A 23,861-nucleotide genomic window follows, 5' to 3' on the forward strand; every position below is an offset into this window, starting at 1 on the left:
ACAAGACCAGGCTTATTCCTCGGACTGTTTCCTTGGCCGCAGCCTGGGAGATTTCCCTGCGGATCCCTCGCCCAGCAGCCGGGCCTTCCGAGCTGGGAGCCCCGAGAGCCTCCCTTCCGCGCCGAGAGGGACGGAGCTCTTCCCCTCCGGCCGGCCGGCCTCCCGTCGGGGCTGCCGCCTGAACCCCCCCCGACTCCGCCGCCGGAGCAGAGCCTGAAGCCGCGTCCGGCCCAGAGCAGGGCGCGCACCGCCCAACCCAGGTCCCGGCCCGGCGCCGCCCTTCCTCTTCCGCGCCGCCCCGGCGAAGTTTCCCTGGGCGGCTCCGGGCGCGGAGCGAGCATGAAGCCCGACGGGAAGGTGGTGCTCCTGGGCGACGTGAACGTGGGCAAGACGTCGCTGCTGCAACGCTACACCGAGCGCCGCTTCCGCGACACCGCCAGCACCGTCGGCGGCGCCTTCTGCCTCCGCCAGTGGGGGCCGCACAGCATCTCCGTCTGGGACACGGCAGGTGAGCGGCGGCAGCGGGACGCGACGCCCGGGCCGGGAGCGCCCTTGCCCGAAGAGGGGCCGCGGCCGCCGAGCGCCCGCGTCGGGGAAGAAGCGCTTCGACGGCGCCCGGCGTGGCCCCGCGGAGCGGCCAAGGCCGAGCCGGCCTCTTCTCGCAGCGAAGGCGGCAAGAGTCTCGTCACGTCTGAAAGACGGACGCCGCCGACCTCGCGGCCTCTTGTCCCAGTCCGTCGGGGGCACGAGGCTCTCCGCCTGTGGCGCTTAGAAGGGCAGGAGCATTTGCGGAGCAGAGGCCGTGATCGCAAATATACACGGGGGCAGAAGAGGGGGGATGTAGACGGAGAGACACAGGAGGCCCAGGTCCTTGCCAATGCCAGCTTGGGCATAGTGTGGATTCAGCCTACTTCCTCCGCCTCCCAAACTCATAACAATGTGTTGTTTTCTTTGCAGCCTGCATGCTTTTTTTACTTAATAGCAGCATTAGGCATATATTTGGATATATGCAGGGGCGCCGACTTATAAAAAATATTGGGGGGGCCCATACCGGGGTCCTGCCCCGGGAAGTTTTCTAAATTTTAGATGAAAATTAGTGAGTTTTAAAGTTTTTAAAAAGTATTTTAGAGTCATATGATCAACATTAGAACCCCAAAAACTCGACTCTCTATAACTCCACACTCCGGGAAACTCGACAAGCCTGAAACACTTTTTGGCTTTGAAAAAAGAAACAAAACATAAACACGCACGGTATTTTCGTAAAAAGCTAATTTAATTTACAGTAACAATTATGCTTATAGACTATTACAGAGCAGTGAATTTATAGCTCTGAAAAGACTGAAATGATATTTAAATAAATCCTAAACTATCATTAAAAGAATAAAACATAAAATATTGCTGTCGCACAGTAATAGCGCTTTGATTAATAAGTGAAATAGCTAATTTAAGCTTACTTTGAATAAGGCTGAGGGTTCATTAAATAAAAATAATATCTCAAACTTAATGCTTTAATACAGTTAATAAAGTTAATACAGTATGCCTAATACTGTATGTAAATACTGTAATACTGTATGTAAATAACGGGCTTTAATTGGGTCTTACACCCTAAAAATATTTAAGTATTTGAAAATAACTAATACAGTACTATAGTAATATAGAAATACAGTACTAAACTAGTACTAATATTTTGAAACTGAAAATTTAACATTCTGTATGTATTTAATTCTCTATTTTATAAAGATTTTTAATATCTGACAGTGAGTTTGGAGTAGCCCAATGCAAAAATCCTGAGGATCCATGTGGATCCGTGCTTTGTAACCACGTTTTTGCACCACTGTGACCCTAGGCAACAGTGGGTGCGTGATTTTTTTGGTGCAAGATGTAGCCATGGACATGCTATGTTATCTGATGGTGAATTTGGGGTGACCCAATGCAAAAATCCTGAGGATCCATGTGGATCCGTGCTTTGTAACCACGTTTTTGCACCACTGTGACCCTAGGCAACAGTGGGTGCGTGATTTTTTTGGTGCAGGCTGTAGCCATGGAAATGCTATGTTATCTGATGGTGAATTTGGGGTGACCCAGTGCAAAGATCCTGTGGATCCATGCTTTGTAACCATGTTTTTGCACCATTGCAGCCCCAGGCAACAGTGGGTGCGTGTTTTTTTTGGTACAGACTGTAGCCATGGACATGTAATGTGATCTGATGGTGAATTTGGGGTGACCCAATGCAAAAATCCTGAGGATCCATGTGGATCCGTGCTTTGTAACCACGTTTTTGCACCATTGTGGCCCCAGGCCACAGTGGGTGCGTGATTTTTTTGGTGCAAGATGTAGCCATGGACATGCTATGTGATCTGATGGTGAATTTGGGGTGACCCAATGCAAAAATCCTGAGGATCCATGTGGATCCGTGCTTTGTAACCACGTTTTTGCACCATTGTGGCCCCAGGCCACAGTGGGTGCGTGATTTTTTTGGTGCAGGCTGTAGCCATGGAAATGCTATGTTATCTGATGGTGAATTTGGGGTGACCCAGTGCAAAGATCCTGTGGATCCATGCTTTGTAACCATGTTTTTGCACCATTGCAGCCCCAGGCAACAGTGGGTGCGTGTTTTTTTTGGTACAGACTGTAGCCATGGACATGTAATGTGATCTGATGGTGAATTTGGGGTGACCCAATGCAAAAATCCTGAGGATCCATGTGGATCCGTGCTTTGTCACCACGTTTTAAATGGGGAGGGAAGGAAAAACACAGGAGGGACAAGAAGCACAAGAGGGGTGTGCTGAGAAGCAGCTGGCTAAGAATGCAGGGGAGGAGTTTAACGGGGTGGGGGGGAGGAAAGGAAGGCAAAAGTCCCCCCCCCAGCCAGCCCTCTCTCTCTCTCTCCCACCTGCATGTTTGAGGTGGTGGTGGGCTGGAGCCTGCACACAGTGTGACTAGGAAAGAATTAGGAGTCGATCCTTTCCTTAACCCTCTGCTTGCCAGGAGGGCAGGGGATTCCCTGCTCTTTGTTGAGTTTGAGCAAACGCAGCAAGAGAAGCGGGTGGGCAGTAAGACCCTGAGGCAGAATGCTTCTGCCTTCCCTCGCCCGACCGACCAACCGCCCGATCTTATTTTTCCCTGATTTTTGCCACTGCGCTCCGGCTCCAGGGACCACACATTCGCTCAATAATTTTCTTAAATTATTGGGGGGGCGGAGCCCCCCCAAACGAATTTTTGAGGGGGCTCGGGCCCCCTCAGGCCCCATGGAGTCGGCGCCTATGGATATATGTTTCCTCTGCGGATGCACAAATTGTCTTAGGCAATACACCTCTGGCCTTATCTCCAGTGTGACATGTTGTTGCCATCTGTCTGGTGAGACAATGGAGGGTGCCTTGGGTTGAAGTCGCTTCGGGTTGAGCGTTTTCAGGTTACACTCCGCGGCGACCCGGAAGTAACGGAACCTGTTACTTCCGGGTTTCGCCACTCGCACATGCGCAGATGCTCAAAATGATGTCATGCACATGCGCGGAAGCGGCAAATCGCAATGCGCTGACGTGGGTTGTGTTCACTTCAGGATGCGAATGGCGCTCCGGAACAGATCCCATTCGCATCCAGAGGTACCACTGTATTAGCAGCCCCAAAGAGACCTCCCTGGGGAAGAAGCCTGGACAGGGTGTCTGGAGGAACCAGTGAAGGCGGTGAAGGTTCTGTGTGAGTGCCTGGAGGCAGTTGGAGGATGGATGGCGGCTAACAGATTGAAGTTGAATCCTGACAAGACAGAAGTACTGTTTTGGCGGGATAGGGGGCGGGCAGGTTTGGGGGATTCCCTGGTTCTGAATGGGGCAACTGTGCCCCTGAAGCACCAGGTGCGCAGCCTGGGAGTCATTTTGGACTCACAGCTGTCCATGGAGGCGCAGCTTAATTCCGTTTCCAGGGCAGCTGTCTACCAGCTCCATCTGGTATGCAGGATGAGACCCTCCCTGCCCACAGACTGTCTCAGCGGAGTGGTGCATGCTCTGGTTATCTTCTGCTTGGACTACTGCAATGCGCTCTACGTGGGGCTACCTTTGAAGGGGACTCGGAAACTGCAATTAATCCAGAATGCGGCAGCTAGACTGGTGACAGCCGCTGAGACCGCATAACACCAGTCCTGAAAGATCTGCATTGGCTCCCAGTACATTTCCAAGCACAGTTCAGTGTTGGTGCTGACCTTTAAACCCTAACAGGCCTGTATACCTGAAGGATAATCTCCACCCTCATCATTCAGCCCGGACACTGAGGTCCAGCTCTGAGGGCGTTCTGGAAACCTGTGAGAAGTGAGCTTACAGGGAACAAGGCATGGGGCTTCTCAGTGGTGGTGCCCACCCTGTGGAACGCCCTCCCAGCAGATTTCAAGGCAATAAGCAACTATCTTACTTTTAAAAGACACCTGAAGACATCTGTTTAGGGAAGTTTTTAATGTTTAATGCTGTTGTTGTTGTTTAGTCGTGTCCGACTCTTCGTGACCCCATGGACCAGAGCACGCCAGGCACTTCTGTCTTCCACTGTCTCCCGCAGTTTGGTCAGGCTCATGTTTGTAGCTTTGAGAACACTGTCCTCTGTCGTCCCCTTCTCCTTGTGCCCTCCATCTTTCCCAACATCAGGGTCTTTTCCAGGGAGTCTTCTCTTCTCATGAGGTAGCCAAAGTATTGGAGCCTCAGCTTCACGATCTGTCCTTCCAGTGAGCACTCAGGGCTAATTTCCTTAAGAATGGATGCGTTTGATCTTCTTGCAGTCCATGGGACTCTCAAGAGTCTCCTCCAGCACCATAATTCAAAAGCATCCATTCTTCGGCGATCAGCCTTCTTTATGGTCCAGCTCTCACTTCCATACATCACTACTGAAAACCATGGCTTTAACTATACGGACCTTTGTTGGCAAGGTGATGTCTCTGCTTTTTAAGATGCTGTCTAGGTTTGCCATCACCTTTCTCCCAGGGAGCAGGCGTCTTTTAATTTCGTGACTGCTGTCACCATCTGCAGTGATCATGGAGCCCAAGAAAGTAAAATCTCTCACTGCCTCCATTTCTTCCCCTTCTATTTGCCAGGAGTTGATTGGACCAGTGGCCATGATCTTCGTTTTTTAGATGTTGAGCTTCAGACCATATTTTGCGCTCTCCTCTTTCACCCTCGTTAAAAGGTTCTTTAATTCCTCCTCATGACTTTTCGCGTGAGGCTTAGAAGCCGCTGCCGCTCCCTCCGCTGGCATGTCGGTGGTTTTCGTGCCGGAGAAACTCCGAGGCAAGGCGGAGGTGAACCAAGAGACGTTGCAACGGCTGCTTGAAGAAAATGACCAGCTGATTCGATGTATTGTGGAATATCAGAATAAAGGAAGAGCTGAAGAATGTGTGCAACACCAGCACACATTGCACAGAAACCTGATTTATTTAGCTACTATTGCGGATGCATCTCCCTCTCCAAATGCAGGGAAGACTGTTGCAGACTGATACTGTGCTCCTTGGCACACTTGTGAATCCTTGAAGGAAATGGGGAGTGAATCTGGAAGATCCATTAAAGGAGAGGAATAAATCCAGCACCTGATGGAAAGCCAGCTGAATTGTGCTTCCTTAACAGAACACATTCCTGCCTTCATTTCATCCTCTTTGCCATCAACTAGTAAATGCCATTTGCTTTACCTCCCACCTTGGGTGCAAAAGGAAAAATGACATAGTGCACTGCATATTCCTTCAGCTACAATGTCACTGCTTAAAAGGTCAAGGTTGATGGATATTATTATCAACGTTTGCCATTGCCTCAGAGCATCAGTTCTCCAGGTGACATTACATTCTAGCCCACTGACCCATGAAGAAGGTTGGTAAAGAAGGGGTACTTAACATTTTTACATTAAAATCTTATTCCGGATATGGTGAAAAGAGCAAGAGATTATAACAATGTGGTGGTGTATGCAGTTACCCATTAGTGCTTGGAAGACAGAATTGTCACATGCCTACTGACGAAAGACCTCCTTTTGCCTCTTATTTGTATGGAATTAAACATTATCACTCGTAAAGGGCACTGCTAAGCTTTGATTACTTTAATGTGTATTCCTTTTCTGTAGTAAAAACCATATTGATCCTGATACATACATGCAGTAGAGGAAAAAATAAAAGATATTTCAACTGGCAAAAAATAAAATAAAAAAAAATTCCTCCTCACTTTCTGCCATCCAGGTTGTGTCATGTGCATATCTGAGGTTGTTGATATTTCTTCCGGCAATCTTAATTCCGGTTTGGGATTCATCCAGCCCAGCCTTTCGCATGATAAATTCTGCATATAAGTTAAATAAGCAGGGAGACAATATACAGCCTTGCCGTACTCCTTTCCCAATTTTGAACCAATCAGTTGTTCCAGTTCTAACTGTAGCTTTTTGTCCCACATAGAGATTTCTCAGGAGACAGATGAGGTGATCAGGCACTCCCATTTCTTTAAGAACTTGCCATAGTTTGCTGTGGTTGACACAGTCAAAGGCTTTTGCATAGTCAATGAAGCAGAAGTAGATGTCTTTCTGGAACTCTCTAGCTTTCTCCATAATCCAGCGCATGTTTGCAATTTGGTCTCTGGTTCCTCTGCCTCTTCTAAATCCAGCTTGCACTTCTGGGAGTTCTCGGTCCACATACTGCTTGAGCCTACCTTGTAGAATTTTAAGCATACCGTATTTTCCCCTCTATAATACGCAGATTTTTTCTCCTAAAAAGGAAGGGGAAATGTCTGTGCGTGTTATTGAGCAAATGTGTGGTCCCTGGAGCCAAATGGCGCGAGTGGAGGCAAAAAAAGCAGGCAAAAATCAAATCGCGAGTCTCGGAGAAGGGAAACCTGAAAAGAGGAAGCGGCTGCTTTCCTGCCTTCTGCCTCAGGGTCTTACTGCCCACCCTCCTCTGTTTCCTTGCTGTATTTGCTCAAACGGAACAAAGAGCAGGGAAAGCCCCTCCCCTCCAGGCAAGCAGAGGGGAAAGCAGAGTGTTGTCTCTGTGCTCCGGTGCTGCTGAAAACATGCAGGAGAGAGAGAGAGAGAGAGAGAGAGAGAGAGAGAGAGAGAGAGCGCGAGCTGGCTGGCTTGGGTGGGTAGGTGAGGGAAAACTTTTGCCTTCCTTTCCTCCCTCCCGTTATACCCCTCTCCTGCATTCTTAGCCAGCTGCTTCTCTGCACACCCCTCTCGTGCTCCTTGTCCATTCTGTGTTTTTCCTTCCCTCCCCACTTAAAATGTGGTTAAAAAGCATGGATCCACATGGATCCTCAGGATCTTTGTATTGGGTCACCCCAAATTCACCATCAGATCACATAGCATGTTCATGGCTACAGCCTGCCCCCCCAAAATCACACACCCACTGTTGCCTGGGGCTGCAATGGTGCAAAAACGTGGTTACAAAGCATGGATCCACAGGGATTCTCAGGATTTTTGCATTGGGTCATCCCAAATTCACCATCAGATCACATGTCTGTGGCCACAGCATGAAGCACAAAAATGATACATCCACTGTTTCATTCAGAATGTTTTTTCCCTTGTTTTCCTCCTCTAAAAACGATGTGTGTGTTATGGTCAGGTGCGTGTTATAGAGCGAAAAATACGGTAATCTTGCTAGCATGTGAAATGAGTGCAATTGTGCGGTAGTTGGAGCATTCTTTGGCACTGCCCTTCTTTGAGATTGGGATGTAGACTGATCTTCTCCAATCCTCTGGCCGCTGCTGCGTTTTCCAAACTTGCTGGCATATTGAGTGTAGCACCTTAACAGCATCATCTTTTTAAATTTTAAGTAGTTCAGCTGGAATACCATCACTTCCACTGGCCTTGTTATTTGCAGTGCTTTCTAAGGCCCATTTGACTTCACTCTCCAGGATGTCTGGCTCAAGGTCAGCAACCACACTACCTGGGGTGTACGAGCCATCCATATCTTTCTGGTATAATTCCTCTGTGTATTCTTGCCACCTCTTCTTGATGTCTTCTGCTTCTGTTAGGTCCTTACCACTTTTATCCTTTATTATGGTAATCTTTGTACGAAAAGTCCCTTTCTTATCTCCAATTTTCTTGAACAGATCTCTGGTTCTTCCCATTCTGTTGTTTTCCTCTATTTCTTTGCATTACTCGTTTAAGAAGGCCTTCTTGTCTCTCCTTGCTATTTTTTGGAAATCTGCATTCAATTTCCTCTATCTTTCACTATCTCCCTCGCATTTTGCTTGCCTTAGAATCATAGAATCATAGAGTTGGAAGAGACCACAAGGGCCATCGAGTCCAACCACCTGCCAAGCAGGAAACACTCCTCCGCTATTTGTAAGGCCTCGTTGGACAGCCACTTTGCTTTCTTGCATTTCCTTTTCATTGGGATGGTTTTCGTTGCTGCCTCCTGTATAATGTTACGAGCCTCCATCCATAGTTCTTCAGGCACTCTGTCCACCAAATCTAAATCCATAAACCTGTTCCTCCCTTCCACTGTGTATTCATAAGGGATTTGATTTAGGTGGTATCTTACTGCCCCAGTGGTTTTTCCTACTTTCTTCAGTTTAAGCTAGAATTTTGCTATAAGAAGCTGATGATCCGAGCCACAGTCAGCTCCAGGTCTTGTTTTTGCTGACTATATAGAGCTTTTCCATCTTTGGCTGCAGAGAATATAATCAATTTGATTTCGATGCTGCCCATTTGGTGATGTCAATGTGTAGAGTCGTCTCTTGTGTTGTTGGAAAAGAGTGTTTGTGATGACCAGCTTGTTCTCTTGACAGAACTCTATTAGCCTTTGCCCTGCTTCGTTTTGAACTCCAAGGCCAAACTTGCCAGTTGTTCCTTTTATCTCTTGACTCCCTACTTTAGCATTCCAATCCCCTATAATGAGAAGAACATCCTTCTCTGGTGTCATTTCTATAAGGTGTTGTAAGTCTTCATAGAATTGGTCAATTTCAGTTTCTTCAACACCAGTGGTTGGTGCATAAACGTGGATTACTGTGATGTTAAAAGGTCTGCCTTGGATTTGTATTGAGATCATGATATCATTTTTGAGATTGCATCCCAGTACAGCTTTCGCCATCTTTTGTTGACTATGAGGGCCACTCCATTTCTTTTACGGGATTCTTGCCCACAGTAGTAGATATGATGGTCATCCGAACTGAATTCGCCCATTCCCTTCCATTTTAGTTCACTGATGCCCAGGATGTCAATATTTATTCTTGCCATCTCATTTTTTACCACATCCAACTTACCCAGGTTCATGGTTCTTACATTCCAGGTTCCTATGCAATATTTTTCTTTACAGCATTGGACTTTCCTTTCGCTTCCAGGCATATCCGCAACTGAGCGTCCTTTCGACTTTGGCCCAGCCGCTTCATCAGCTCTGAATCTACTTGTACTTGTCCTCCGCTCTTTCTCAGTAGCATGTTGGACCCCTTCTGACCTGAGGGGCTCATCTTCCAGCATCAAAACTTTTATATGCCTGTTGTCTTTGTCCATGGAGTTTTCTTGGCAGGGATACTGGAGTGGCTTGCCGGTTCCTGCTCCAGGTGGATCACGTTTGGTTAAAACTCTCCACTATGACCTGTCCATCTTGGGTGGCCCTGCACGGCATAGCTCATAGCTTCTCCGAGTTATTCAAGCCCCTTCGCCACAACAAGGCAGTGATCCATGAAGGGGGTTTAATGCTGTACTGTGCTTTTAATATTTGATTGGAAGCCGCCCAGAGTGGCCGGGGAAACCCAGCCAAATGGGTGGGGTATAAATAAATAATAATAAATTATTATTATTATTATTATTATTATTATTATTCGCACCCTTAAGCCACATACATTTCAAATGAATTTCAAACTGAACAGTGTTTACTTCTCACTTTGAACTGAAACGACATGCTTCATGTGCATCACCATAGTCACAGTGAACTTATATAGAAGATCTTTTGTAGTTAGTCTTATGGAAATGCAGGATCCATCACTTGTGATCTTAAGAATGTGAGGATTTAACTTGAACTCGCTCTTTAGTGATGTGTAAAAACATGCATAAGATAGGCATAAAGTTCAAATTGCTGTGCAAGAAAGAAAAGTAGCTCACAGGGTCGGGGGTCTCCTTTGCCATCAAACTGTTAGAATTCTGCCCGGTCAGAGGGATGTGCCAGTCTTCCAGGCACCGGCAGATATTCCTTGTGACCTCCCGGCTGCGCCGCTCTGCTGATAAGCAGCCGAGGTCTCGGCGATTCTTTCCAGACTGTGAGAAAAACACACCGTTCTTCCTCTCTCCCCTTTGGTGTCCCCAGGGAGGGGAAAGAAGCAGACAGAAATCTATTTACATCTTTTATTCCTGTCTTTTACTTCAGTACAGAGAAAACATGTCTGCACTCATCAGCAGTTAGAATAAACTCCACCCATGTACTTCCAGTACAGGTCATATGACACACACACTGAGCTAACATCCGGTGCTCAGTACAGAATGGACTGCCCCTTTGTTCCCATGGCAACAGTCACAAACTTCCTGTTTGGCTTTCCAGCCACAAGCAGCAGACTTGGCTGCTATAGCCTTTGCTTGCTGCTGCATTGCTGCTTTAGAATAACATACTCCCCCTAAAGTATCAATGCGTGCAGCGAGCAAAGCGTCATCCAGAGAAGAAAACAAACAGTTGTTATACTTATAACATTCCCCTGTTGTTTCAGTTCCACCCTTGGAACTACCCGCCACTGGTTTTACCAATGTACCTCTCTGGTTGTGTGACTTCCAAGGAATGAGTGCTTCTGCATTACCTTGGTTAGCAACTCTCTGTTGTGCCTTTGTCTTTGACTCAGACACAGCTTCAATCTGACCTTGGTCGTTTACAACAGCAACAGCTAAGTTAGCAAACTCTTGTGAATACCTCTTGGGTGGTACACCCTTCGTTGCTCTCTCAGACCTACGTAAGAGGTGCTGCTCTTCTTTGCTTTCTGGTTCAACCTTTGGACTCTTTGGAGAACCAGTACCAATTGTAAACAGTGGTTCATCCTCCTCTTCTGAGGGTCTAGTCATTACGTGAGATTTCCTCTCAATGACTGTGACAACTGAGCTGTCTGAGCTATCGCTGTCATCATCAGTACTACTGAACTCAATAAGATCAAACTCATCATCATCATCAGAATCAACATCACCTGTGGGAAATGTTTGAACAATCACTCTCTCCTGTTCAGGAGCACTCTCTAGAAATTTTGTGAGAATCACCTGACCAGATTCAGACAAAATTACTCTGTAGAGACCCTTTTCATAACCCACAAAAATGCCTCTGGCATTCTTTACTCCACCTGGAGCTTCTGTTCTCACATGAGACCCAAAAACCTTGAAATGGGCGACAGAAGGTTTTCTGTGGAACAGTTTCTCAAAAGGAGAACTTCCCACCTCTTTTGAAAACTTTCTCAACCACGTGTAACAATATGACATTAGCGATTCAGCCCAGTACTCATGTGGCAGATGTGAACTAAGCAATTGCGCTTCCATTCCCTTTTGCAATTCTTTGTTCACCCTAACACAAACACATCTGTTCCAAGCTTCTTCGGAACTAGCAATTTTGTGTCTTATCCCTTTCTTCTTCAGGAACCTCTGGAAAACCTGTAAAAGAAAAATTGGCTTCTCATCTGTGCAAAGACAATCTATGTCAGCATCATGCATATTTTTAACTTTGTCACAAAACTCTTTAAACTTTTCTAAGGCTTCTTTCGGTCTCTCCAAAAGATAAAGCCAGACAAAACCTGTAAAAGAATCAACACATATTAGGTAATACTTTGCATTGCCTCTAGATGGTGCTAAAGGACCAATCACATCAGCATACACCCGCTGAAATGCCTTGTCGACCCTCGAGGTCACCTTCTTGACGTTCTTCTTGGCTACACCTGTAAAAGAGATCATGTTAGAATCACAAGAATTACATTTCATGTAATCACTTTGATCAAAAGTCAGCAAATACAGTCCATCTTTCTCTTTGGCAGAAAGATACAGCTCTCCATCTTTGTAGATCTCACAGTTCTGATCATCATAGGACAGTTTTAGTCCCTTCTTGGCGATCTGCGAAACGCTGAGCAGATTATACTTCAACTCTGGAACCAAATAAACATTGCTTATAGTCAAGTTCAGACTTTTAAGATACACAGTTCCAATTCCGGTGGCTTCCAGCTCTTGACCGTTGGCTAGTTGCACAGCGAAGCTTTGCTTCTCAAACATAGAAAATAGTCCTCTGTGTCGACACATATGCTGCGTACATCCGGTGTCTAGGACAAAGAAATTCCCCGCTTCTGGTGTGGCTTTTAGCGACATCAAAGCCTTTGCTGTCTTTGCCTTTGGCTTGGTGTGACCTTTGTCTGACGCCTCAGACTTTGTGGAGCTTCCCTTGGCTCCTCTGTTCTGACGTGGCTTCTTACAGTACCGCTGAAGATGCCCAGTTTGGTCACAATTGTAGCATCGGACAACGTTTAAAGCTACGGCATCTTCTCCAGTAGCTTCAGCAGTGGGGGTGTCAGAACTCTGTTCTTGTCTCCCCCTGTCCTTGACCTCCAGGGCGGCAAGTCTGTCATGTTCATTAAGAACCACGGCAAAGACCCTCTCCGACGTGAGATCAGCTGCTGGGAGAGACCCCAGCTGACTGGCAACCGTTTTGTAAGTCCGATTCAGACTGTTGATCACCATGAAGCAAAACACTTCCTCCTGCAGACGGAAGTTACGTTCCACCATCTGTTGACGCAGAAATTTCATTTCCGTCAGGTGCGCTTGAACATCTCCATCAGGCGCAAGCCTCAGGTTGGTCAGCTTCTCAAAATACAGCAACGCTGAAGAACCTGCATCTCTCTGATGTGTCCTTCTCAGCGTGTCCCAAACATCTTTCGCGTGGTCTAAAGCCTGTATATGAATCAGCTGCGAATCTGACACGCACAGAATTATAGCCGTTCTGGCCTTCACATCCTGTGACTCCCAAGCACGCGTTGGTGCTGCAGGGATGGGGTTCTCAATCACCTCAAACAGTCTCTGATTCTGCAGCAGGGCCTTCATCTTAATAGACCAAGATGCATAATTGTCACTGGTCAAAAGGGGCGGAGAAGGCAAACCTCCCCCCTTTTTGGCATCCATTTTGAGTCCTTGCATTGACTCTCAAACACAAGCCTCTAAAATCCAATAGCTGGCTTGTTTACACTCTGTGCCACCTGGCAGCTCTCAACGCTGGCTGCTTTGGAAAGTCCCTTTCCAACAGTTCGTTTGTTTGGGCCTAAGTCAAAACAAAATCTTGTTTTCGCCTCTCCGAGACAAAGCCTGACTTTTCCAGCCCTCTCGTGAAACTGGCCTTCGTTGCTAAGCAACAGCATTCCTTCCCTTGGACAGGATTAACCACAGGAATGTCTGGAATGCAGTTTCTCTTCTAACTGGAGCTGTTTTCCCAAACACTGCTCCCCGTGAAGCAGAGAATAACTCAATCTGCGTTCACTCTTTTAAGCCCGAAACCTCATACCTTGGGCTCCGTTGCTTTGGCTGTCAGCTTCCTCTGGTCAGCTTCTGGCTGCAGAGAATCAGCTTTCTCACCTCAGGCCTCCATGGAGTGATGAAAACAGCAGTTCTGCCACTCCTTGATGCAGAGTCCCATGGATCGTAGAAACCAGCAAGTCTGCTACCACTGTTAGAATTCTGCCCGGTCAGAGGGATGTGCCAGTCTTCCAGGCACCGGCAGATATTCCTTGTGACCTCCCGGCTGCGCCGCTCTGCTGATAAGCAGCCGAGGTCTCGGCAATTCTTCCCAGACTGTGAGAAAAACACACCGTTCTTCCTCTCTCCCCTTTGGTGTCCCCAGGGAGGGGAAAGAAGCAGACAGAAATCTATTTACATCTTTTATTCCTGTCTTTTACTTCAGTACAGAGAAAACATGTCTGCACTCATCAGCAGTTAGAATAAACTCCACCCATGTACTTCCAGTACAGGTCATATGACAAACCCACTGAGCTAACATCCGGTGCTCAGTACAGAATGGACTGCCCCTTTGTTCCCATGGCAACAGTCACAAACTTCCTGTTTGGCTTTCCAGCCACAAGCAGCAGACTTGGCTGCTATAGCCTTTGCTTGCTGCTGCATTGCTGCTTTAGAATAACACAAACTAGTAACTTAGAGGTGTATTTATTCTGTTTGTTATTTCTGTAGCACTTTTCCTTTCACACCCAGTTAAGATAATTGAGTTTTACTGTCAGGTGTCCCATTCTTAAATGGCAGTTTTAAGGATATATTATATATATATATATAGTGTGTGTGTGTGTGTGTGTGTGTGTGTGTGTGTGTGTGTTAGGGGATCATTTAGAGTGGATACGGAATGCTTCAACACACCAAAAGTGGGCCAGATTATGTGGAAATTAGGTGAACACTGGAGCCTCTCACCTTCCTCCTCTTCCTCCTTGCAAGATGTGCAAACACTGTTGCTTGTGTGACCCCCCCCCCCGAGCCCCTTGGAAGATAAAGGGAGTATATAAATGTAATAAATGAAATAAAAGACTTCTGCTTCTGCAGTGGGGCTTTCTCCCCCTCCTCCGCAAGCCCTCTGAAATTGGTTTCGGGGTGGAATTGGGAGTGCCCACCCCAGGCGTGGCAGAAGAAGAGGGGATTGTTCCATCTGGCAAGTCAAAATGATGTTCGTGTGATGCTGAATTCTATCCTTTAAAAATCAGTGAGGCTGTTTATTTATGGAGGTGGATTTGGTTACAATTGTGACTAGACTCTCCACTGTTGCCACTGCCCTCTAGGTTTAAGGTGCCATGTGGCACCCAGTTTATATATTTGAGTTTCTGACAATGCGCAGTAACTACTGCCCAGGTCATTTGGTTTGGTGTTTTGGCTGTCTTTTTCTTTTAATTCTGTTAGCAAAGTTAGCAAGGTGTATAGGTGAAATGCTTTATTAGCACTGTTGTGCAAACTAAACAACAACAACAAACAAATCTATTTGCTTACCTTCTGTTTTTGAGTACAAGTGAACATGGGGTGTACCCATGATTCATCGTTGGATATTCTGTTTTACAATGCAAAAAACATCCCAGCCTGGCTGCCCCATGGAGACTTAGCGGTTGTAATAGTGACTAAGTTTCAGAGGAGACTTTTGTTTATTTTGTTTTTTACTGCAGAAAGTAAGTTGAGGACTGAATCTTCTGTAGTGAACCAAGCACTGCAAGCTGTGCCTAAGGCAGAGCAAAAAGCCTGCTTTATAGTTGACAATAAAGATTAAATGGACAAGTGGTGGAACCCTTGTGTGAAAAATCTTTTAAAAATATTTCTGTTTCTTGCTGCTAAAGAATTAAAAACGTAAAAGAAAGTGGCCATTTTCAGCTGTGGTAAAGAATTTTCTATGAGATAAGTCATGCTGTGGCTGTGATGTTAAGGTGGAAATATTAAGGTAGGCTGTGTTGTTAATAATATCCCAAACATTAAATGCATCCAGCATGGCAAAGGTACCTTTGGAATTCCTAGTGGCTGTTGGTATTGTTCAACAGTTGATGGTTGAACAATTTAAAATGATCATATCATCATTTATGAATGTTTGCACCTCAGAAAAGAATTATTATTTTAAAAAACCTCATCTTTATTTCAATTTTACTACACAAACACCCACACCCCCAGATGAAAATGAAAATTATAAATGAACATACAAAAAGAAAAAGAAGAAAAAATAAAAATTAGACACAAATATGAATAACTAAAAAGAATAAAAGATAAATATATTGTACAGTACATGCATTATAAATTAGAAAAAAAATTATATAATTATACCATATTTCATTTCATCTTTTCTTCTGGTTGAGTTCCATTCCTCCTCAAAGCGGTTTCATTTACATCCTTTTATAAACTGTTTCCTTTTTTTAATAGTTCCAATTCTCCCCTTATCTCTTTCATTCAAATATCAATTTTTATATTGTCATTTGTTTTTTGCAGAAATTAATCAAAACAAGACCAAGTGTTAATTTGGGGGCACTGCTTTTTAAGATAATCTCTGTATTTATCCCAGTCCTCTTGAAATTTTTGTTTTGATTTACCCCTAATTGCCTCTGTTGTTCTGGCCATTTCTATATAATCGGGGAAAAATTCTTGCCAATCTTTTTTTGTTGGGGTTTCCTCCTTTTCCCAATATTTGGCAATTAGGGATATTGCTGCTGCTGTGGCATAATTGTTTTAAAAAAATTAAGTCTGTGTCTAAAATTCCCAGCAAGAAAGCTTTTTTGCTTTTTTTTTTTTAATTCTTCATCGGAAAGCTTTAATTTTATAGATTCACAAGCTGAGAATTTCCGAATTTCATTCCACATTTTTTCCAATGGTGATAGCAGTATGGGTGTTCCTAAATCTATGGCCTATTTGATCATTACATCTTTTATCTGTTCCTCCTTGACCTCCCATTCCAATAAAATTTGATATATTTTAGAAATTAGTTTTGTCTTACTTTGTAATAATGTTTTATCTAATAATGAAATCTCATTGGCAAACCCTTTTTTCTTGTTGGCTTTTGTCAGAGCTGCCCGAGGTCCCAGCTCACAAAGGACCAACGCCAGTGCGTTACTATTTACAAAAGTCTTTATTGAAGTTCAGTTTCGATTTCAAAGCCGTGGCGCGCAGCTCTACGTCTCAAACTCTAGACCGCTGAAGCTCCGTCTGAATCTCCTCCCCCCAGACACCAGTTTAAGACTCGAGCCTTGCTCCACCTCTTCCTTTGCTCTTTCCTCCTCTGGGTCCGCCTGTCCGCTGGGGTCTTGCCCTTTCTAGACTTTTCTGATGCTGAGTCCCCTGAGTCTTCCCCCTCTCTCCGGCGGGCTTTAGGACCTGGTTCCCAATCCGAGTTTTCTGCTGTCCCGCGCGCCTGTACATTTGAACTTGGCGCGCACGCCCAGCCGGCAACCTTCCTCCTGACCGTTACACTGCTCCTGTCACTGCTTCCCCCTTCGGGGGGGCTAACTGGATCTGACTTCCCCTCTATTCCCTCACTCAGCGATAGGGGCGTAGTCAGCCCTGACTCATCTTCTCTTTCCCCTGGAGGGGAAACCGGTCCTGACACCTGGGACTCTTCCCCCCCCACTACGCTCTGGTGGAGGAGCTGGTCCTGATCTCCCGCTGCTGCTTTGGGAGTCCCCGCTGGCCCCTTGTTTCTGGTGTGTCCCCCCTGGGACCCCCCCTGCCCTGGCCATCGGCGCCCCCCTCTGGGAATCTTCTGATTCGCTGGAGAGACTCATGGAATCTCTCGGGCCACTTTCATACTCCCCTACGCTGCCCTCAGATTCTTCCCCTTCGCTCTCCATTTCCTCTCTCCCCTGTGCCTCTGCTCCTGAGCCCCTGACAGCTTTGAACAATTCGTTGACCTGATGGTACTAGATCCATCCCGTTAAATGATGTTTTATCTCCTCATATTCTTTTAATTTAAATTTATTATCCCTTTCTTCTAAAAGTGCTTTATATTTAACTCAATTCACTTCCATATTTTTTTTTTTGGCTGTTAGTGCTTCTACAGGCGAGATCCACTAGGGTGTTTTCAGCTCTATTAGATCTTTATGCTTCTCCCAAGCTCTATATGACTTTCTTACAATATGATTAAGAAAGCCCCTGTGGACCTTAACCTTTTCGTAACCCAAATAAGCATGCCATCCGAAACGGTTGTCAAAGCCTTCAAGATCTAATAAATCTCCATTTTGTAAACTCATCCATTCCTTTAGCCAATTTAGGCAAACCGCATCATAATATAATTTTAAATCAGAGAGTGCCAGTCCCCCTCTATTTTTATTATCTATGAATAATTTGTGTTTAATTCTTGGTGGTTTACTTTGCCAAATGAATCTTGAAAGGTCTTTTTGTCATACTTTAAAACATCCCACCCCTCCAATAGTTGGTATCATTTGGTACAGAAAAATAAACTTAGGCATCACATTCATCTTAACTACTGAAATTCTGCTGGATAATGATAATCTTAACCTATTCCAGATTTCTAAATCCCTTTTGATCTCTTTCCAGAGTTTTGTATAATTATCTTTGAATAAATTACTGTTTCTATTCATCAACCAGATTCCCAAATATTTAGTTTTATTCACTATAGTCAATCCTGATATTTCCTGTAGTTTTTGTTTTTCTTGAGCGGACATATTTTATGCTAACGTATTAGTCTTTTTCCTATTCGGCCTGCATCCTGCTACTTTTCCAAATTATCTTTTCTATTATCTTAGGGACGCTTTCTTCCGGGTTTTCCGTAGTTAGGATCAGGTCACCCACAAAAGCTTTTATCTTATAGGAATTCTTTCCCAAAGTTATGCCCTTTATATCTTGACCTTTTCTTACCGCTATTGCCAGAATCAGTACCGTTATGAATAGCAGATGGTGTTGATATCTGTTCCCTTATTCAAATTAAATTCAAAATATTCTCTTAAAATTCCTTTTGCTTTTTCTAATAATTTTTCATCATTAAGAATGAATTCATTAATTCTCAATCTTCTTACTGTATTCCTTCATTCATTTCTAAAGGAATTGGATTATGATCAGATATTGTCTTTGAATAAATTTCAGCCTTCTTATATTTTAATAATATTTCTTTTGATACCCATATAGCATCTATTCTTCCCACTGATTTTTTTTTGCTTTGAATGATATGTGAATTTTCATTTGGATGTTTAGCCCTCCAAATGTCTCGTAAGTCTAGGTTTTCTACTAGCTGCAGGAAATTTATTGGCAACCTGTCTCTCATGTTGTCATATCCATCTCCAATGAAGTAACTCCATAAAGGTCTCCCATTAATATAATCTTTTGATCACTAAATTCCAATAATTCATCTTCCAACTTCTTATAAAATTCCACTTTTTTATCATTTGTTGCGTATATTCCCACTATAATTATTTTTTCTTTGGTTTGTGACTTTTATCGCCATCATCCTCCCTTCTTCTTCTCTGAAAACCTGCTCTGAATTTAGTTCTTTTTTTACCACATCCAAGGAAATAAACTCATCCCCCATTTTTTTAAATTAACTAACACCTATGTTTTCTTGTAACGTGTTTCCTGTAAAGAAATTATATCCCATATGTTTTTTTAAAGTAACTTGTCAGGGAACTGCCATCAGCTCAGGGGCGAGAGGGGAAAAGCCGGATGGATTACAGAGAGCCCCCAAAGATCGTGGGAAGCAGCACCTCCTCAGCGGTGGAGAGTAACCACGCCTTCAGTGGAGAGGAGCTTCAGGGCTCGGAGGAGGCGAGGCGGTGCCAGGACACCTTGCCTGAGCAAAGCGGGGAGGAGAGAGGTCCTCCATTGCCCACGCCCTCCCTGTGCAGTAGGCTTCTGCGCCGAGAGGGGAGGCGCAGATTGGGTGTCAAGAAACTACTCTGCTGGGGAAGGTTTAAGGACCGCCCACTCACAGATTCTGCCAGTGAATGAGCGAGCCACGGAACAGTGGCGCTCTGCATGGTGAAGGTTTTTTGGCACCAAAAAAGCCGACCAGGGAGGCCGACCAGGGAGGCATTTGCCTGATTGCTCTTGAGTAACCCCCTGAAATCCTTACATAACTGTTCCACCTTTTTTCTTTTAGTCGTATTGTTTAAGCCGTTAACATTCCATGAAATGATTTTGTGGCCCATTGAATTATGAATTGTCAACACCTTTATTTTAGTATCTTATATTGATCAGTTTCAGTGTTTTTGGGCAGGCAAAATTATTAAGGGACTAGTGAAATTCTCCTATGAAGAAATGTTACAACAGTGGAGGGGTCTTGTTTGAGGGGCAGGAAGTGAATAAAATGTATAAAATTATCATGCTGTGGAGAAGCTTTTATATAAACAGTTTAGGGCTGAGCTTTGGCAGTGAAATATTTTCCAAAGATCCTTTCAGTTGTGGGAAAATTCTGATGAGCAGCAGCATCTAGCAGTCCTTGGCATGGAGAAAGTGGTGGGTGGAGTTTGAGACCCCCATTGCAGCCTGCCAAGACTCCGAGGGGTTTGACACACAGTCGGGGACATGTTTTACCCACTCCTACAGGGGAGTGAAGGAGGGAGCCCCTCTGAATTAGAGAAATTCCTGCAAGGTGCTCCTGTCTCCGTAGTGAATGGCAGGAATAGTTCCAAAGGTTGTGGGACAATCTTCTGGAGAACAAGATTGCTACCAGATTAAAATCCAGAAGATTAAAATCTGGTAGCAAACCTGCTCTCTCCTAGCACAGGAGTTTGTTATGAGTTTGTAAGTGCAAGACACTCTAAAATCCAGTTCAAGCTAGTCTTAGAATTCAATTAAAATTGAATTAAAATTGAGTTAAAACTGTGTGTGGGACTTCCACATATCAGAATCTAATTCATTATTAAGCTGTATGTCAGACACCTCTTTAAACCAAGGGAATTGTTAATAGTGCTGGAAGTTAATTAAGTCAAGCTCGTTTTCTTTTGAGAGGATAGCATAGTCCTGCATTAATACAAAGGATCAAGGGATCCTTCCTTCAACGCAGAGTTAATTTAAAAGACAATGCCAGTGTTTTAGGTTAGAATTCAGGTAGGTGTTATGCAACGGAGATAGGAAGCAGCAAAGTGGAGAGAGCCAGGAGCCAAGTTTGAGAGCCATGTTTGAGGTCTGCTTAAAGTTCAAAGGTGCTGGAGCTATGGGAGAAGGCAGAACCTCCTGGGGGATGAATGGTGGGAGCCCCTCCATTGTAGACTCAGGTGGTAAGGTAAAGGTAAAGGGACCCCTGACCATTAGGTCCAGTCATGGCCGACTCTGGGGTTGCAGTGTTCATCTCACTTTATTGGCCAAGGGAGCCGGCATACAGCTTCTGGGTCATGTTGCCAGCATGTCTAAGCCGCTTCTGGCGAACCAGAGCAGCGCACGGAAACGCCGTTTACCTTCCCACCAGAGTGGTACCTATTTATCTACTTGCACTTTGAAGTGCTTTTGAACTGCTAGGTTGGCAGGAGCAGGGACCGAACAATGGGAGTTCATCCCGTCCCAGGGATTCAAACCGCCGACCTTGCAATCAGCAAGCCCTAGGCTCTGTGGTTTAACCCACAGTGCCACCTGTGTCCCTTGACTCAGGTGGCATATCTGTGTAAATAGACCATAGATCATAAAGACACCAGTCTCCACTGTGCCTCATTTCCAAAAGTACCTGGAACCCCTGGAATCTCACCCTTCTGTGTGGATTGGGGTGGCATGTAACAATATGTTGTTCAAGAGTGAAAGGCTGCTGAAGGCCCAAATATGTTTTGGAGGGGGGTCATCATGGCATAGTGAGCTAAGAGACTGCTCAGTATTGTCAGATAACACCTTCCATTTCTGTCTTCTGTCTATTTATGCCAAAGCTCTGGAGAGGATATGGATGTCATGTTGGGGTGGCAAGTTCAACTCAGTTTGAAATCATCCAAGGTCCTCTGCTGAGCAAGTGAGAGAGATATTGTTCCCTAACTGGAAAGAAGGAGCTTAAAGGGGACAAGAAGCCCAGAAACTCTGTGACTGAGCAGCAGAGCAAGAAGAATTGGGGAAGACTCATTAGGAGAGAGAGGGTGGCCAAGGCAGACCTGTATCTCATACCACATACTTCTGTGCTGCTGCTGGAGAATCTGTTTGCTTGTTTGTTATACAATTGAATATAGACTGAATGAAGTTGTGCTTCATACATCCATGTTATTTTCTGTCTTCTAGGTCGAGAACAATTTCATGGACTTGGATCTATGTACTGCAGAGGAGCAGCAGCTGTTATCCTCACTTACGATGTAACCAACTTGCAGAGCATCTTGGAACTTGAGGATCGGTTCCTGGCCTTGACAGACACTGCCAGTGCAGACTGCATCTTTGCTATTGTTGGGAACAAAGTGGATCTCACAGATGCTTTTGCCTTTTTGCCAGAAACAGAAGGTGAACGTCAGCCCCCCGAGCAGCCCATCAACAGTCTCATTTCTACCAAGTTGAAAAAACAAGTCCATATGAGTGATGCCATAGCACTTTATAAGAAGATCCTAAAATACAAAATGTTGGATGAGAAGAATGCTCCAGCAGCAGAAAAAATGTGTTTTGAAACTAGTGCAAAAACAGGGTATAAAGTGGACCATGTATTTGAAACTGTATTTGAGATGGTAATACCAGTAATTTTGCAGCAGAAAACTGAAGGGTCACTGCAAACTGTAGATTTAAATAATATCAAGACAACTAAAAACATACAATCCAGCTGTTGCAAATAAACAACAAATGAAGGATATATAAAATATATAAAGGTGAACCAGATCAACTACTTTTTTGGCATAATAGATCTATGAAACTGAACTTGATTAATAGAATGGATTAACAGAGGCAAACACTTAATTGGGGAAGGTTTGAAACAATGGCATAAAATTTGACTTTAAAGCAATTATTTAAAACTTCTATATTCAGCTGAGTGTGATTTATCCATATTAAATATGTTATATTCATCTGTTTACTGTTTTTCACATTCATCTGTCCTGTCCATTTTAGTAGTGCCAATATTTTTGCATACAAAAATTGCTAAATTGTACTAACTAGAAACAAGTTAGTACAAGTGCTAAACAAGTACTAACTAGAAAAGACTGATGTGCATATATAGAGTGCAGGAACAGAAAAAAAGTTTCTTAGAACCATAAATTGTAGAGTTGGGTGCTTTGGATATGTAGCTGTCCTGATTCAAACTGGTTAACCCCACACACTTCATTCTCATAGCTATAAGGATGGAGCCACAATTGGAAGGGAAAAGCCCCCCACACTTCTGTCAAGAGCGATGAGAATTTAGAAAGCTAGCTGTAATCTTAGTCTGGAAGGTTAACAAAACCTTTATCGCCATGTGTCACATTTCAAACCCAAGAACCCCCCAAGTTTGTTTATATAAGACAAGTCTTGTATTTTTTAGAGTTACTGGGGATGACATTCCGATGGAACTGCTCAGATATGCTGTGGTTTCCTATATAAAACACTATGTGAATTCAAGCAAGACTAGCTAGGAGCACCTGCAGCTTTTGATATTGACCATGGTATCGTCTTGGATTGGCACCATGGAATGGACATTGATCCTATTACCTACCTATGTTTGTTTGAGGCAGAAGTAAAACAGAGACTGAAAGGGAGCCAGCCTATTTCCTCTAAAGTCTACTTCTGCCTTTGTCCACCAGGTGGAGCAAGAGGACATAACCCTTCGCCAAAACCTTGCTCTTGGCTGCAACTCACGGCCAGTGAGAGAAGGGAGCGCTGAAGTAGGAGCCTTGAGGAAGCAAAGTGGCTGCAAGCGTCACCTTCACACTGCCTTGCTAAACCTAGGTTTGGTCAGCATGCAGTGTGAACCAGCCCTAAGTACCATTGTTAATATAACAGAAGAAGTTGCTACGTGCCTGAGGGCAAATTGGCCTCCATTCTCTCCCCTGGCTGGTAGTGAGAAAGCTAAAAGCCAGTGTATGAGAGAACTGAGAGCTAGAAGCAGGCAGAGGCTGGAGAGAGCGAGCCATGGCTGCGACTATGAGAGAAACAAGATCTTTTGGAGTGTTAAGGCTGTGAGCCCCTCCAGCTTAAGCTCAGGTTGAATATATGTGTAGATAAACCATGTATCATAAAAAAAATTGTCCAGTAGCACCTTAGAGACCAACTAAGTGTGCATGCACACAAAGGCTTATACCCAGAACAAACTTAGTTGGTCTCTAAGGTGCTACTGGACATTTTTTTCTCCCGACTGCGTCAGACCAACACGGCTACCTACTTGAATCATATATATCATAAAGACACCAGTCTCCAACATCCCTCATTCGAAGGAAATCAAACCTGGAGTAAGTGCCTGGAACCCCTGGAATCTTGCACCACTTGGAGTTTGGCATGGTGTACAACAATATTTACACACACAAGCTAAATGTGCTCATTGGCTAGATTGTGAAAACAGTAGTAAAACCCCTATGGCTTGGTGG

At 44.7% G+C, this 23,861-nt stretch overlaps 1 protein-coding gene across 1 annotated transcript; it reads left to right on the top strand.

Moving 5' to 3' along the window:
• The first annotated feature begins 265 nt into the window (after positions 1-265).
• Positions 266-22,375, top strand: RAB20 (RAB20, member RAS oncogene family). Its single transcript, XM_081906592.1, has 2 exons — positions 266-508; positions 21,607-22,375. Exons 1-2 carry the CDS (start codon positions 340-342, stop codon positions 22,140-22,142), a joined length of 705 nt encoding a protein of 234 aa, XP_081762718.1. The 5' UTR covers positions 266-339; the 3' UTR covers positions 22,143-22,375.
• Positions 22,376-23,861: the final 1,486 nt, after the last annotated feature.

Source organism: Podarcis melisellensis (genome assembly GCF_964234715.1).
Source record: "Podarcis melisellensis genome assembly, chromosome: 3".
NCBI lineage: Eukaryota > Metazoa > Chordata > Lepidosauria > Squamata > Lacertidae > Podarcis > Podarcis melisellensis.

Coding starts and splice junctions, on each gene's coding strand:
- RAB20 (XM_081906592.1), top strand. CDS start 340: ATGAAGCCCGACGGGAAGGTGGTGCTCCTGGGCGACGTGAACGTGGGC. Junction 509..21,606: donor CTCCGTCTGGGACACGGCAG/GTGAGCGGCGGC, acceptor TCTGTCTTCTAG/GTCGAGAACAATTTCATGGA.